The following is a 12921-nucleotide window of genomic DNA, read 5'->3' as shown; positions in this document are numbered from 1 at the left end:
CACAATTTTTTTCTTTTTGATTTTTTACCTGGATTACTGAGATGCATCAGGACATTCAGTCAGAATTACTCATTCAAACAGTTATCTACAACAGGTAAGATGTTATTTGTTCATAACCTATCCACAGAACTGCACTGAACTGTTGCTTTAACTGAAAGAAATCAAAGATTACATCAATATTACTGTAAATATTTCATGTGATTTGGATTATRTCTGCACAATGATCTTTTTTTTTCATTAGTTTTCAAGCCTTAAATCAACATTTGTTGAAGAGCTTTGTTTGAAAGRGCCCCTCATGTTCTTATATCTTGAACTAGAAATATTAAAGGTGTTAACATAGGCGTTTCTTACAGTCAAACTATTTTTAATCCAATATAATATCAGATATGGTTAACATAGGATACAAAAAGAGATTATTACTTTGATCCTCTCTCTCTCTCTCCCTCTCTCTCGGAGGATGAGCTTAATTCAGAGCAGATTTTATGCACAGCAATAAGTTCTATGAAGCTTTTAGGTGATGATTCGAGAGCCTGAGCCCGGAAGATTAGTCTGACTCTAAATTAAAAAAAAAAAAGCTGCTGTAGACAAAATCTTTTTATTACATTTTGAGATCTGGTTTCCATTTAGGAGCAACGAGAGGTGCAGGAGAGGAAAGTCCACAAGTCTTTGGTGAAAAAAAAACTGCTTCACCGCGAGCCGAAAACAACCCTTCAACCTTCCTCTAATGATGACACAGGGCTCCGCGCGCTCATTTCTCACCGTTATGCCTCTCAGCAGCTATCGGCTCTGAAAGTTGGAGGACAGATATTGGATTTTAAAGACATAAATAACTTGACGTCCACACTGGCTCACGCTCATAAAGACGCAAAGATTTTTAAATCCATCTAATCATTTTTCACATTGAGCTTGTTGCTGTAATGGAGCATCTTAAAAATGAGGGATGGCTCCAACAGCTTTGATTCAATTCCTCCACTGTAGTTTTTAGTGTTTTTTTTTCTTCTTTTTTTCAAAATCCTGTTTCCGCTCCATCTAATCAACAACATTCTGTCTCGAAGTCGACCCAACGGGACTCTCACCCGAGTGTGATCTCGACTCCTCAGGCGCCGACTCCGAGTGCCGATCTGAGCGCCTGCAGCAGCAGCAGCAGCAGCAGCTCGGTGGAGATCAGCGGGCTGATCAGCGCCGCCACGATGTCGGGACGCTCACGCACCCCGGTGCTGTCCTCAAACGAGGTGCGGGTATTTCGTTGTTTCATTTAGAGAAACTGCACATAAAAACCTCYTCTCACTAGTTATTTTGTGGATTTCTCTAACAGGTAAAACATCTCCAGGAAATATATTATCTTAGTTTTTTCTAGCTCACTTAATGTTCAGATGGGTTGAATTAAAATAGTTTTTTTTTCCTGCTCTGTTAACAAACCCCTCCCTCTGTGTTTTCTGCGCTGCGTTCAGAGTCTGGATATGATTGACGATGAGGTGAGACCCAGGCTGCCGGCCTTCAGGGGACTAGTGCTTGTCTCTGCATGTGTTTGTGTTTGTGTGTAGTCGTTACAGCCTTAGAGTTTCTGCAACTTTCCAGATAACAGAGAGCAGATAAAAAAAAAACCACAATAAAACTAAACCAGCATTTGACAAAACAACAAAAAAGAAACTTTTCACAAAACAGAAAAATCAAAAAGCAGTACAGGTGAGTACTTTTTCAGAAAAGTACAAAACAAAACAAAAAAGCCCAATCTTTAAAGCAAATTAGAGAAATGTTTTGTTGTTAGATATTTTTCTGACTTTTATTGTCTTTTTATCTGCTTGTGTTTCATCTTATTTGGTTTAGTTTGGCACATTAAATCTGTGGCTGTGTTTTAGCTGCTGTGTCTGAGCCTGTGTTTGTCTGTTATTAAAATCTCAGTGGTTCATAAAATATTTTCCTGAAACTCTCAGAAAGGAATCACTGGATGTACGTCTACCACTGATTACCAATTCAAGATGGCTGCCACAGCTAATTAACCCTAGCAAACACAGAAAAAAGCTTTGCTTCAGTTTGACAGACATTGAGCCAGAATCTGCGTTTCTTAGTCTCGCTGTCCTTTCTCACAAACGTTCAGGTCTTAGACGAGGCGCCATCGGCGAAGCAGCATCAGTGGCCGAACCGCAGCGCCACAGAGTGGACTGCACAGCAGGTGGCGCTCTGGCTCTCGGGCCTTAATTTAGAACACCATATCCCAGAATTCACTGCCAAAAACATTGATGGAGAGCAGCTGCTGCTGCTGGAAAGCTCTGAGCTGAAGGTAACTTTACTTTTTTATGTCTAATTCACAGTTTTTAGTAACGTACCACTGCAATATTAATAAAATTGTGGATAATTAAGATTTAGGCAGTGGAATGGAATATTTAATTAATTTTTAAAGCATTTGTTCAATTTTTTAAATAGATAATTTGTATATACTATGTTAAGCAAGAAAGCAAAAAAACTATTTATAAACTTAGGATATATWTGTTTATTAGATTCTCTGTTGTAACAATGCTTCTTTTTAATAACCGTATCCTGTTGGAAAGCCTGTTAATTTCCCTTTTAAATGGTGCCACATTTGTAAGGAACATGCATTTGTGGGATGAGCCGTAGATCTGAGTATGTGGGTTGCGTACATGAAAAACTTGCCAAATCTCTGCCAAACAYCTGATTGTTGGTTGCTTTGAGCTTCTGGTACTTTCAGATGCTGCCAATCAGGTGCTGTAAGATTTARCGCCAACTTTATTACAACAAAGAAACAATCCATCAAACACAAAGTATGTATAAAGTTTGAAGTGCAAGAAGTGTGATTGTGCATGTTCATTTGTTTCAGGCGCTTGGAGTCACTTCCTCCCAGGAACGAACGCTGATGAAGAAAAAGATCAAAGARCTTAAGGTTCTGATGGAGAAGGCCAAGCAGAACCGGGAGAAAGCGGAGAAACGGCGCGAGAAGCTACGGAAGAAAGATCTGGAGCAGCGGCAGAAAGAAAACACCATGGTTTGAAGGGAGTCTCCGGGCTGCCTCCCGTCTCCCTGTAGCGCCACGCCACGTGGCATCTCGAGGAACAGAAAGCCATGAGGTCCCTGATCTAAATCCTGAGGGACGCCTCCTCTGCGGTTCTCAGCGGCGGAGCTCCACATCTAACCGTCCGAGGTGTCCAACCTCGCGAGTCAAAACCAAAACAAGTGGTTGGACGATAGAATGCTGCCCTTCATTTTCCTGGTTTATTCCCATCCTGTAATTTTCCCCTAAAGAATTTACTATTTATTTTTCTGTTTATAGCTGTAAATTGGGTTTATTTATTCACTTCTAGATTAAGTTTGTGAAAAGTTTATCTCATCCTTCAATAGTCACTCGTCACATCAGCCGTGGACAAAACTCTGTTCATGATAAACAGATACAGAAACGATGTGCCATTTTAAGAGACTTGTGATATATTTAAATGAACTGATTTTTTTTTGCTTTTAACGAAACAGGTCAAGTGTGTGGTGGATTTTATAAAGCAACCCTCATCTCCCACCACTAGGTGTCCCCACGCTGCTTCCTTCCCCCACTCGAGATGGACTGAACTAGGAACCATGTTTTTACTGGAAGAAACAAGAACACTGGATGTGAAAACACTGGACATGTGARCTGAAAACTGGACTGGTTCCATCAGTGATTTCAGGCGTGATCAGTATATTTGTAACTTTTAACACAYTTATAACAAAAAAATAAAACAAGCGCAGATACTGAAACATCTTCTCCCATATGCATAACGTTGCTCTGACGCCGCTTAGAACCTGCTTCYACCTCGTTTTCTATATCGGTGAGAGCCCCGCTGCTGCCTTTAGACGTGCTAGAGAAGTAGATTACTGCTTCTGCGTGAGTGCTGAAAACTAATTCACCCCTCTTCGGTCGTTTTGTTCCTTTCAAAGATTTACAAGCCCTCGTAGATTTTTTWAAAATATTCTCAGTAAAGTTTAGGAATCCTGCCATATAAATAGCTTCTGTGATTGAGCAAGRTGAAGCAAAAAAAGATGTCTTATGAAGTTGATTGTATGTGATAATTTATGACTTTAGAAAGTAATGCCCAAATATGGATTTTTATCTTCATTATAAAATTGGTTTGATTAATATTTAAAGTTGTTAGATATATTTTATGTTTGCTTACGCAGAGTTATTGTTTTAGGATTATGAAGTTTAATGTTATTTATTGTCACAGAGAATCGTTTTTAAGTCTGCAGCAAAGGTAGAAATTACAGCAGCTTTTCTAACAATATGATTTTTTTTCGTCTAAGACCCCTTATCGATGTGCTGCTAACATTATAAAGCATGAATAGTTGGGTCTATGTTACACCGTTTTACTAATCAGAATGATTTCTTTATCATGTTTTAAAGGGATAGTTTGGATATTCAAAGTGGGTCGTTGGAGAAATACGGTTTAATTTTCACTGTATTGACAAGCTAACGGCTAGTTCTTGCTAGTTTTGTTTAATTAAATTATTAAAACAAATAGTATTTATAAAAATCTGTATAAATATATTTTGATTGAAGTTGTTTTAAGATGGCAAAAATTCACTTTAGCTTGTCTTTCCAGTCAAAATTAAACTCAAAGATTTATCTGCAACAGGTAAGATAGTAGCTACACCTTTCAAAGTTCTAAACTATCACTTTAAGGAAGTAATTCTTTATTGTGATTTTTAACTATTAAGAGTTTTGACACTTAATTATAGTTTATCCAAAATTTATTATTTTATTTTGCCAAAATTAAATCATTCAGGTGGATGTTTTCAAAAAAAAAAAAAGATAACCCAAAGAGAGACAAAAACACATAAATATTCTGTTGTGGTTTTTGTTTTCCTCTCTTCCAACCAGAGAGCTGATTGAGTGCTTTTTTCCAAGAACCTGTTAATGATGTATTCTTACGAAATATTTTGTAACACTTCTGTGAATATTCCCACGCTCTTTATGAACTGGTGATCGGACTGGACTCTTGAGTCTTTTTGTATGTACAGATAAACACTAAAAGCAATATGGTGTGAGACTCCTGCGGAAGCCTTGTTTTATATCGTGTCGGTGTGTCTGCGCAGTTTGTCAGACAGAGATCTGAGCCACCCATGTGATAATGATGATGATAATAATAATAAATTAGATCTGTTTTTGTTGTGTGATTGGCAGCTTGCCTGTGATGTAACCCCGGTGCTCCCGGCAGGTAAAAACGACCTGTTTCCATTAAACCTGGAGGTATTTGTTTCTCATGTACATACAGTATGGAGCAGAAGAATGTTGCCACGAACTGCTAGCCATGCTTTCACTTTTAAAAAGCAATGCTTTTATTCCCCCTCTCCCCTCTCTTCTGTCATCGCCTTGCTCTTTTTTTTTTTTTTGCGTTCTGAAAAGGTTGAAAGGGCAGCTACCTGTCACACTGAATAAAATGTGCAGTCACTGTCCTCAGTTTGCCTCTGTATTTTTRTCTTCTAACCGTGTGGGTCACGCAGCCAAACAGTTTGTTTTTTGTGCATATGCTTTGAGCAAACGCTCATTTTCTTTTACTTTTTTGTATAAAATGCAGTGGCGCCTTCAGAAATGTGGGATCAAAACCAAAAGCCAGAACAGAATCTCCGACTTGTTGTCATATCTATATTAAGAAAAACAGCAATATGTCAACTTTAGCTCTTTTTTTGTTTGTTTGTTTTGTTTTGTCTTTTTTTTTTTTTTTTTTTTTTTTTTTTTTTTTTTTTTTTTTTTTTTTTTTTTTTTTTTTTTTTTTTTTTTACCATAATTAGATTTCAGTTTAGGGGTGGCCATTGCCCCCTGTCCCCCCTGAGGTGGCACCTCCTGATAAAGTAATTCAAACCATTCTTAAGGTTTTAACAAGTCTTTACTGGCTCCTAAATGTCTTTTTCCAGCACTGGCTGAGTTTTAACCCATTTTAGAATTGATCTATCGTTGGTTGTAAGCCATTTATTTCTGACTCCTATAGGCAAAAAAAAAACCACCCCACTTTTGCGATCCATAATTTGTCTGCACATGAAATACACAAATTTACTTTTTAATCCCTTGATTTGCTTCCTCAAAATATTTAAGGTTGCACCGCCTTTAGCTGATTCCAAGTTTTTCATTGAAAACCGTTGACCTTGGTGCAGAAATTGTATTTATACCTGGGAAGCATTTACTGTGCTTTTGACATTTTACAAAGATTTAACTAAAGAGAAATGAGAAAAAAGAAGTGTTAACCATGCTGTAAAGAACTTTGAAAGTGTCGTGGACACGTTTATCAAGTCAACAGTCATTCAAAGATAAACACAAGTGATATCTAAGAATGACTGTTGTTAGCAAATCTTGTTCTGACTTTAATCATTCTATCTGAAAATGAACAGCATGTCATGAAAACKTAGGTCTTTAAAGGATATCATGAATTACTTGCTTAAACATAAAAGGTTTAGTTCCACCACAGAAAGATTTTCAGATAGCTCTGAGAACTATTATCCAAGCAGATTACAATATTACAGTAAGGGACCTTATGGTTACACCAATATTACTTACTGTCTGGTTGCACCTAATCTGTTTCACATTTTGRTGAGTTGCCCATTTTTCTCACTCTCCCAAAACACTCACACAAATGTTTATTTTTACCAGTCGACCTTCCAGTAAGTGATGGACGTGTCAGCAGAACAGCTGACCTGGAGTCAGCCAGCACTAACTTTCTAACACGACTCGCTCGGCCTTCTATTTATATCCATCCTCGTTTAACTCCAGGACTATTTTCTTCCTCTGACGCCATGCTCCTGCCACTTGTTTCCTGTCTTCCCTGACTTCATTTCCGGCTCCCTTCCTTACACAACTCCTAWATGGAACCCTTGCAATGGTGGACATATTTGCTCCCTTAATCGCTGCCATTTACTCATTCGTTTCCAACATCATTCATGCTTTGAGGACAGTGGTAGGGTTTGAACCTGTTGATTTGCAAGCTGGTAAGGATTTCATGGAGGAGTTGAGCCCCAGACAGCTTGCTCTCAAACAGCTGAAGGACCAGTTCCTTCTGGCTCTGCAGGCCAACAYTGTACGGGAGGTCCTGAAGATTCTGAACACAGGCAAGCTAGACATTGACACTGTGCTGGAGGTGGATGACCCCAGCATGGTTCTGGCTTCATATAAACAAGGTGAGAAAAGTCTTGTTCCCAAGAATCAAAGTGTTGGGTCAACCACTAGATGGTGTTAACATTTTAATTTTCCACACTATAATCCCATTCAATCTCAATCTACCTGATTTCTTGCAGGATACTGGCTACCAGGCTACAAACTAGAGAAGTCCTGGGCGACGGCAATCCACGTGTGTGTGATGTACAACGCTGTGGAAACGGCTCTGGAGCTCCTTGAGAGGGGCGCGGCCATCAACCGCATGCCCAACGGGAAGACGCCCCTGCACGTGGCCTGCGAGGTCTCTAATGGCGACTGTGTGGCCCTGCTCCTGGCTCACGGGGCAAAGGTCAACAGCCTGTCTCTGAGTGGACACACACCTCTGCACTACTGCACCACCGGGGAGTCTGTGGACTGTGCCAAGCAGCTCATACTCAAAGGTATCAGGATTGTACACCCAAACTTTCCTTAACCTCTTTGTGTTTTAGCGTCTACAACCAACCAAACTGGGTGTGGGCTTTAGGTCTAATAAACTGGCCAAATCCTGCAAGCCTTCAAAATGTCTTCAAATTGATGAAGTAATATTATTTCACGAAGGTGCAAAGATCAACACGGCAAGCAACAACAATGAGGAGGACACACCTTTACACACAGCTGCCAGATTTGGCGTTCCAGAGCTGGCGGCTTTGTTGTTGGCCCACGGAGCATCTACGAACGCCGTCAACTCTCTTCACGAAACACCCCTCATGACTGCAGCCTTTTGGGCTTTCGACTCCAAGGATCAGCTTTTCAGCCAAGATCACCATTTAGTTTGTCGCCTCCTACTGGACCACCAAGCAGGTGAGAGGTTCTAACTGTAGGTCCCCTTCGTCGACTCGATCGGGAAGCGACCTTAAAGGCCTTTTTTTCTTTCGGTTGCAGATCCCAACCTTAAAGAGGAGGACCATAAAACAGCTCTCCACAAGGCCGCCTGGAACTGCGATCACGTCCTGATGCAGATGCTGCTGGAGGCTGGCGCAGACACCCGAGCCATGGACATCAACGGCTGCGCCCCCATTCAGTATCTCCTCAAAGTGACAAATGTCAGGCTCGTGGCCATCCCTGAGCTCTGCTACCAGCTGCTGCTCAACTACGGCGCAGCGCGAGTCTACCCTCCGCAGTTCCACAAGGTARGGAACACTTGATGTAGTTTCTGCTGCAAACGACAGGCCCTTCACAAGACGCCTGTGCTTTGTGAGGTGTTGATTTGCATTCATTTTGTCAGGTGTTGCAGTCTTGTTATGACTACCCGAAGGTTGTAGAAATCATGATCAACTCTTATGAACATTTAAAGCCAACCAGGAAATGGAGAGAAGCTATCCCAGATGACTGCTATAAGGTAGTACTTCATATTTTAAGATCTTAACTGTGTTCATAGACAAAGGATAAACCTTAATCTAATTTTATATTTATTCAAATGACAATTGTTGCCCCTTTAAAGTGGACATGTCATGTTTTTAAATCCTTCTTTTTACATTTAAATAAAGTTGGGGTCTATTTAAAATGGAGCTACAATGCTTTGGTCTGAATTCGTCCTTATTGTAGCTCCACAAGCCCCTCTTTCACCCTTTTTCTGAGGTGTGTCTCAGATTGACTCGTTTTGAGGGTGCCTCTTTAATCCAAACAAGGCGCTTTACCCCCCCCATTCTAGTTTGATAGAGGGGGTTTATGACTATATAGTGGGGCAGAAATGTTTGGCAGTTCCTTTGTTTAATTCAGAAAACAGCATACGAAATCGAGAAAACTGAACTGTTTGAAAAACAAGACCTAGACAGAATATAAAAGGTGTCTACGCTGCACCAGGAGTAACTTAACTCAAATTTTCTGCACATCTAGAGTCTCCAAGAACACAACAAAATGTATTTAACGGCTAAAAAAAGTGGATTTTGCATGATATGTCCCCTTTAAAAAGTGCCTTGTCCTTGAAACATTACAGACGACTGTTTCTGTTTGTCCCGACAGCGACATAAAGATTTCTACGACTCGGTGTTTGCTGTTTGCACCAACACACCTCGCAGCCTGCTTCATCTCACCAGATGCGCCATAAGAGCCAGCCTGCATGGGTTCTGTCAAAGAGGAGTCCAACAGCTGCCTCTGCCGTCACCCATGAAGAATTACTTATTATTAGAACCTGAGGGGATTCTGTACTGACGGAGACCGTAGTGGCATTACTGCTGCAGACTGTACTTCAGTCCTTTGACAGAGGCTGTTTTAGCCTCTTGGAAAGTCACACGGGTGTCTTTGACTCCGAGCGACACATTTGGGTTGTTTTACATCTTTTCAATGTCAACCTTGACTCCCTGCTGTTGTGCCGCATTGTTTCAAAAAGGATCCACATCCACCTGGCAACCAGCCGTGCTGCTTGCTCTTGAACTCAAAGTATTCTTTTTTTTATACAAGTCACACTTGGACCAACCACTCCACATCAAGTGCTTGCTTTTCCAGCGGACTGCACTCAGCCACGGACACGGTCCAGTTCTCTCAGCTCCCTCACAACAAAGGACAGCTTCCTGTCTAGATTTATCAGGATGTCCACTTGAAGTAGAAGGCAGATTTGTAACCCAGTTATTATTCTTGTCTGTCCCGTCTGATAACGTTATCATCCCCACCCTCAACAGGTTCAACTGGTTTTGCTTGTGCTTGTAAAGCAGCTGGATAAAATAATAATCCAACGCTATAATATGTGGCAAAGGTGAAAACAGATGCGCATTAAATATGTTCCTCACATGACCAATCAGCCATTTTTTTGTTTTTCAGCTGCTTCATCGGTGGATCATCTGCCTCGATCATATGAACCCTGTACTCGTCTAAATGTCGCGTCTTTCACCAGGCTTCTCCTTAACTTGTATTTTATACTTTAATCCACTTTAAATATGCGTTTGTGCAAAGACAAGATAGTGGGAATGTTCTCTAACTTTGTGCGCTTTAGTACTTTTTTACAGTTTTACAATCTGAAAGCAAACACCTCATTAAGCAAACAGCAGAAAGTCAATACATAGCAGCACGAACATTTGAGAAGCCAATTTTCACAACTGTAGCTCAGTAATGAATGTTTGCATCAGTTTAATACTGTAAAAACTGTGGTAAGCCTGAAACAAAGCTGCCCAGCTCAGGGAACATGGTACGGATGACTGAAGAGTCAAACTTAAAATAAACCTTTGAGGGTCAAACGCACAAGTGGGCCTTTAAAGAAAATAACCAAAGTAATCTGTGTCTCTCATTACAGTTATCTCAAATGTGCAGTTTTTATCGCCAAGAAATCTTCCTTTATTTAACTAGTAGCTTAGCTTCCATTAGAGTAACGTTTTATTAAAGTGTCAAGTTGAGGAGAGAGGGCGAAGTACATCATCTGGTGTTTTAAGGAGGCTGCTGGAGCGCGTAGAACAGCCTGTTCCTGGGCTCGTGTTGGCAGCGGGCCACCAGCAGCCACTGGACCGAGTCTGATCCAGTGGCTGACAAACTGAGCAAAGTTTCCAAAAACAATCTGCGGGAGGAGGAGGAGGAGGGGAGGAAGACAACAGCTCAGCAGAATTCTTACAAAAAGCAGCACACATACATTAGAAACACTTGTTTGTTTTTATTGTTTTTAAAGAAAACCTATTTGTCATGCATGCTTATGAGTTCAAACATTTCGTGTCATGTCAGACGATGATTTAACTGTTATAATAAAAGCTGGAAGGATTCTGAGCGGGAACAGTTTCTGGTCCTTTTCTGTGGCGAACCACACACTCAGCAACATAACACTTCAAGTGAAGATCGTAGGGTTAAAAAGTGAACAAGGACGGGAAAATATAAAGCAAAAAAAAAACTTAAAGAAGGCAATCGTGAAAGCTTCAAACTGGGACTCAGATCCATTTAGAGTTTTCTGTTTGTTTTTTTCTGAGCTGCTCCTATGTGTCCACCACAGACATCAGTGTGTGCAAATAAAGATAACAGGATGGCGGCTGACAATGTCTTATATAACAGTTTCATAAAAGGACTTTAAAACTTCTCAAATAACTTATCTAAATATATAAAAACTCTGGGTCCAGAGATCAACACAAACCAGAATACATTCAATCATTTAAAGAGAAACGAAGGCTTTTAAGGTTGTTTTGAGTTCGATATCTAACATCTCTTTTTTTGTTTTTCAGTCTTATATTTAGAGTCTGTTTTGTCACATGGACAGAGTGAGGTCGTAGCTAAAACAAGAAAAAGCATCTTTGATCATTAACGGTCCTTCTGGTGTCGACTAAAGCTGGCATTTCAAGTGCTTCCCAACCTCTTTACAACTTTGCATTAGAAAAAAAATAAAAATAAAAATTAAAGCTGATACGTTTTTGCATTTAAATGCAGGTAGAAAAAATGTATTTTCTTCATTTCCACAAGTTAAACTACTTTGATAAAGATCCGTTATGTTGTTATCGGCTATTAGTTTTAGAAACCCTAATAAAAGTGTTTAGGTCACATTAAATGTAAATGAACCTGGCAGTTTTCACTGTTAATTATTAGGATTTACACCAAACACTGACAGCAGATAATTTCAGCTTTAAAGTCATTTCATTGTGATTTTTACAGTCTTATAACAGATTATATTTTGTTCTCCTTCAGAAAGACTAAAAATGGAACATTTTATTGCTATTTGTTACGAAGCAGAAGAAATGATTTTATGTTAGTTTGCAGAAGTTGTGTGAATGAAGCAATAAACAGACTTTGCTCCCTTTGTGTTGTTGAACTCGAGCTCATCATTTAACTGGAGTAATCTCCCTCAGGGTGGTCTTGGCTGGGCTTCTCCTGGCATCAGTACAGCTAATCTTAAGCTAAAACACAACTTTACTCAGTATCTTTAACTAAAAATCATCAGTTGTTAGTCTAGGAAATGAGCCATTTTCAAACGCAGACTGCGGTCCTGAGATGTTTTAATGATTTTTTTCTCTGAAAGCAGCTCGAGAGAATGCAAATGTCTGCAGCAAACCACATCAAACCTGATGCAGAGGGGTTTTTGTCTGGAAGGCCATATGTGTGAATGTAGCAGCAAATTATCTGGAGGGTTTAAAACAAGTGGAGGAAGTAAGAGTGAAACCTGGTGAAAGTTGCTGCTCAGTCCACTCGGTTGCTGATGATGTGACAAAATGAATATCAAAGAACCTAATTCACCGAGAAAATAAAATATTCCAACCAAAATGTTCAAACCTTGCGAACGAGGTTTTGTTTAGTTGAACTGTCTTCAGGCCGGTCTGACATCTGGTTCAGATTAGTCTCTCATTTATCTGGTCAGGGTTTAAAAACACAAGCTCCTCTCTCTCCCCCTTAGATCTTCTCCACTTTTGTTCACTTTGACAGCGTCCTCTTCCTCAAGCAGGTCCACCATCAGTGGGTCCTCTCAAACTTGCCAAGGTTCTTTGGCTCCTTACTGGGCATGCACCAGTCGTCGGCCTCTGAGCTGGACTGGTAATGCCGCAGGGCTGACTTGTTGAAAACAGGAAGTCTCTCCACAGACTCTGAGGATAAGGCCTGGTGGGACAGGACAGAGAGAACCAAACTCACTTTATGATCTACATCAGTGGTGTCCAATCCTGATCTATTGTTTCCTTCAGAACATCTGATTCAGTCAATAAATTACCTCAGCAAGTTCTGCAGAAGCATGTTAACTACCCATTCATTCAAATCAGGCAAGTTAGAGCAAAGAAACCTCTAAACCAGTGGTCTTCAATTAAAATTTAACAAGGTCCACCTCAATAGCTCTTTCTCTAGCAGAGGTCTGATATATATATATA

General features: G+C 40.1%; 3 protein-coding genes across 4 annotated transcripts in view; 2 read left to right on the top strand and 1 right to left on the bottom strand.

Annotated features, from left to right (window-relative positions):
- LOC106534798 (neurabin-1) overlaps positions 1-5440 on the top strand; it is a gene marked incomplete at its 5' end in the record, with an annotated part of 19200 nt that extends 13760 nt beyond the window's left edge. Inside the window, 4 exon segments of the mRNA XM_014031559.1 lie at positions 1056-1232; positions 1452-1475; positions 2099-2281; positions 2837-5440. Of these exon segments, the coding sequence (XP_013887013.1) occupies positions 1056-1232; positions 1452-1475; positions 2099-2281; positions 2837-3007 (555 nt within the window).
- A 1203-nt stretch (positions 5441-6643) lies between these two features.
- Positions 6644-11455, top strand: asb4 (ankyrin repeat and SOCS box containing 4). Its single transcript, XM_014031555.1, has 6 exons — positions 6644-7149; positions 7267-7566; positions 7724-7966; positions 8048-8295; positions 8391-8504; positions 9128-11455. The coding sequence occupies exons 1-6, from the start codon at positions 6852-6854 to the stop codon at positions 9314-9316; spliced, it is 1392 nt and encodes a 463-aa protein (XP_013887009.1). The 5' UTR covers positions 6644-6851; the 3' UTR covers positions 9317-11455.
- Positions 10728-12921, bottom strand: part of pdk4 (pyruvate dehydrogenase kinase, isozyme 4) — a 17137-nt gene continuing 14943 nt past the window's right edge. For both annotated transcript variants that reach the window (XM_014031557.1, XM_014031558.1), the window contains one exon: positions 10728-12658. In XM_014031557.1, the coding sequence (XP_013887011.1) occupies positions 12515-12658 (144 nt within the window). In that variant the 3' untranslated portion in view covers positions 10728-12514. The remainder of the gene's footprint in view (positions 12659-12921) is intronic.

This window comes from Austrofundulus limnaeus, unplaced genomic scaffold, assembly GCF_001266775.1.
Source record: "Austrofundulus limnaeus strain Quisiro unplaced genomic scaffold, Austrofundulus_limnaeus-1.0 Scaffold1270, whole genome shotgun sequence".
Classification (NCBI taxonomy): Eukaryota; Metazoa; Chordata; class Actinopteri; order Cyprinodontiformes; family Rivulidae; genus Austrofundulus; species Austrofundulus limnaeus.
This window is presented reverse-complemented; position numbering and strand designations above follow the sequence as displayed.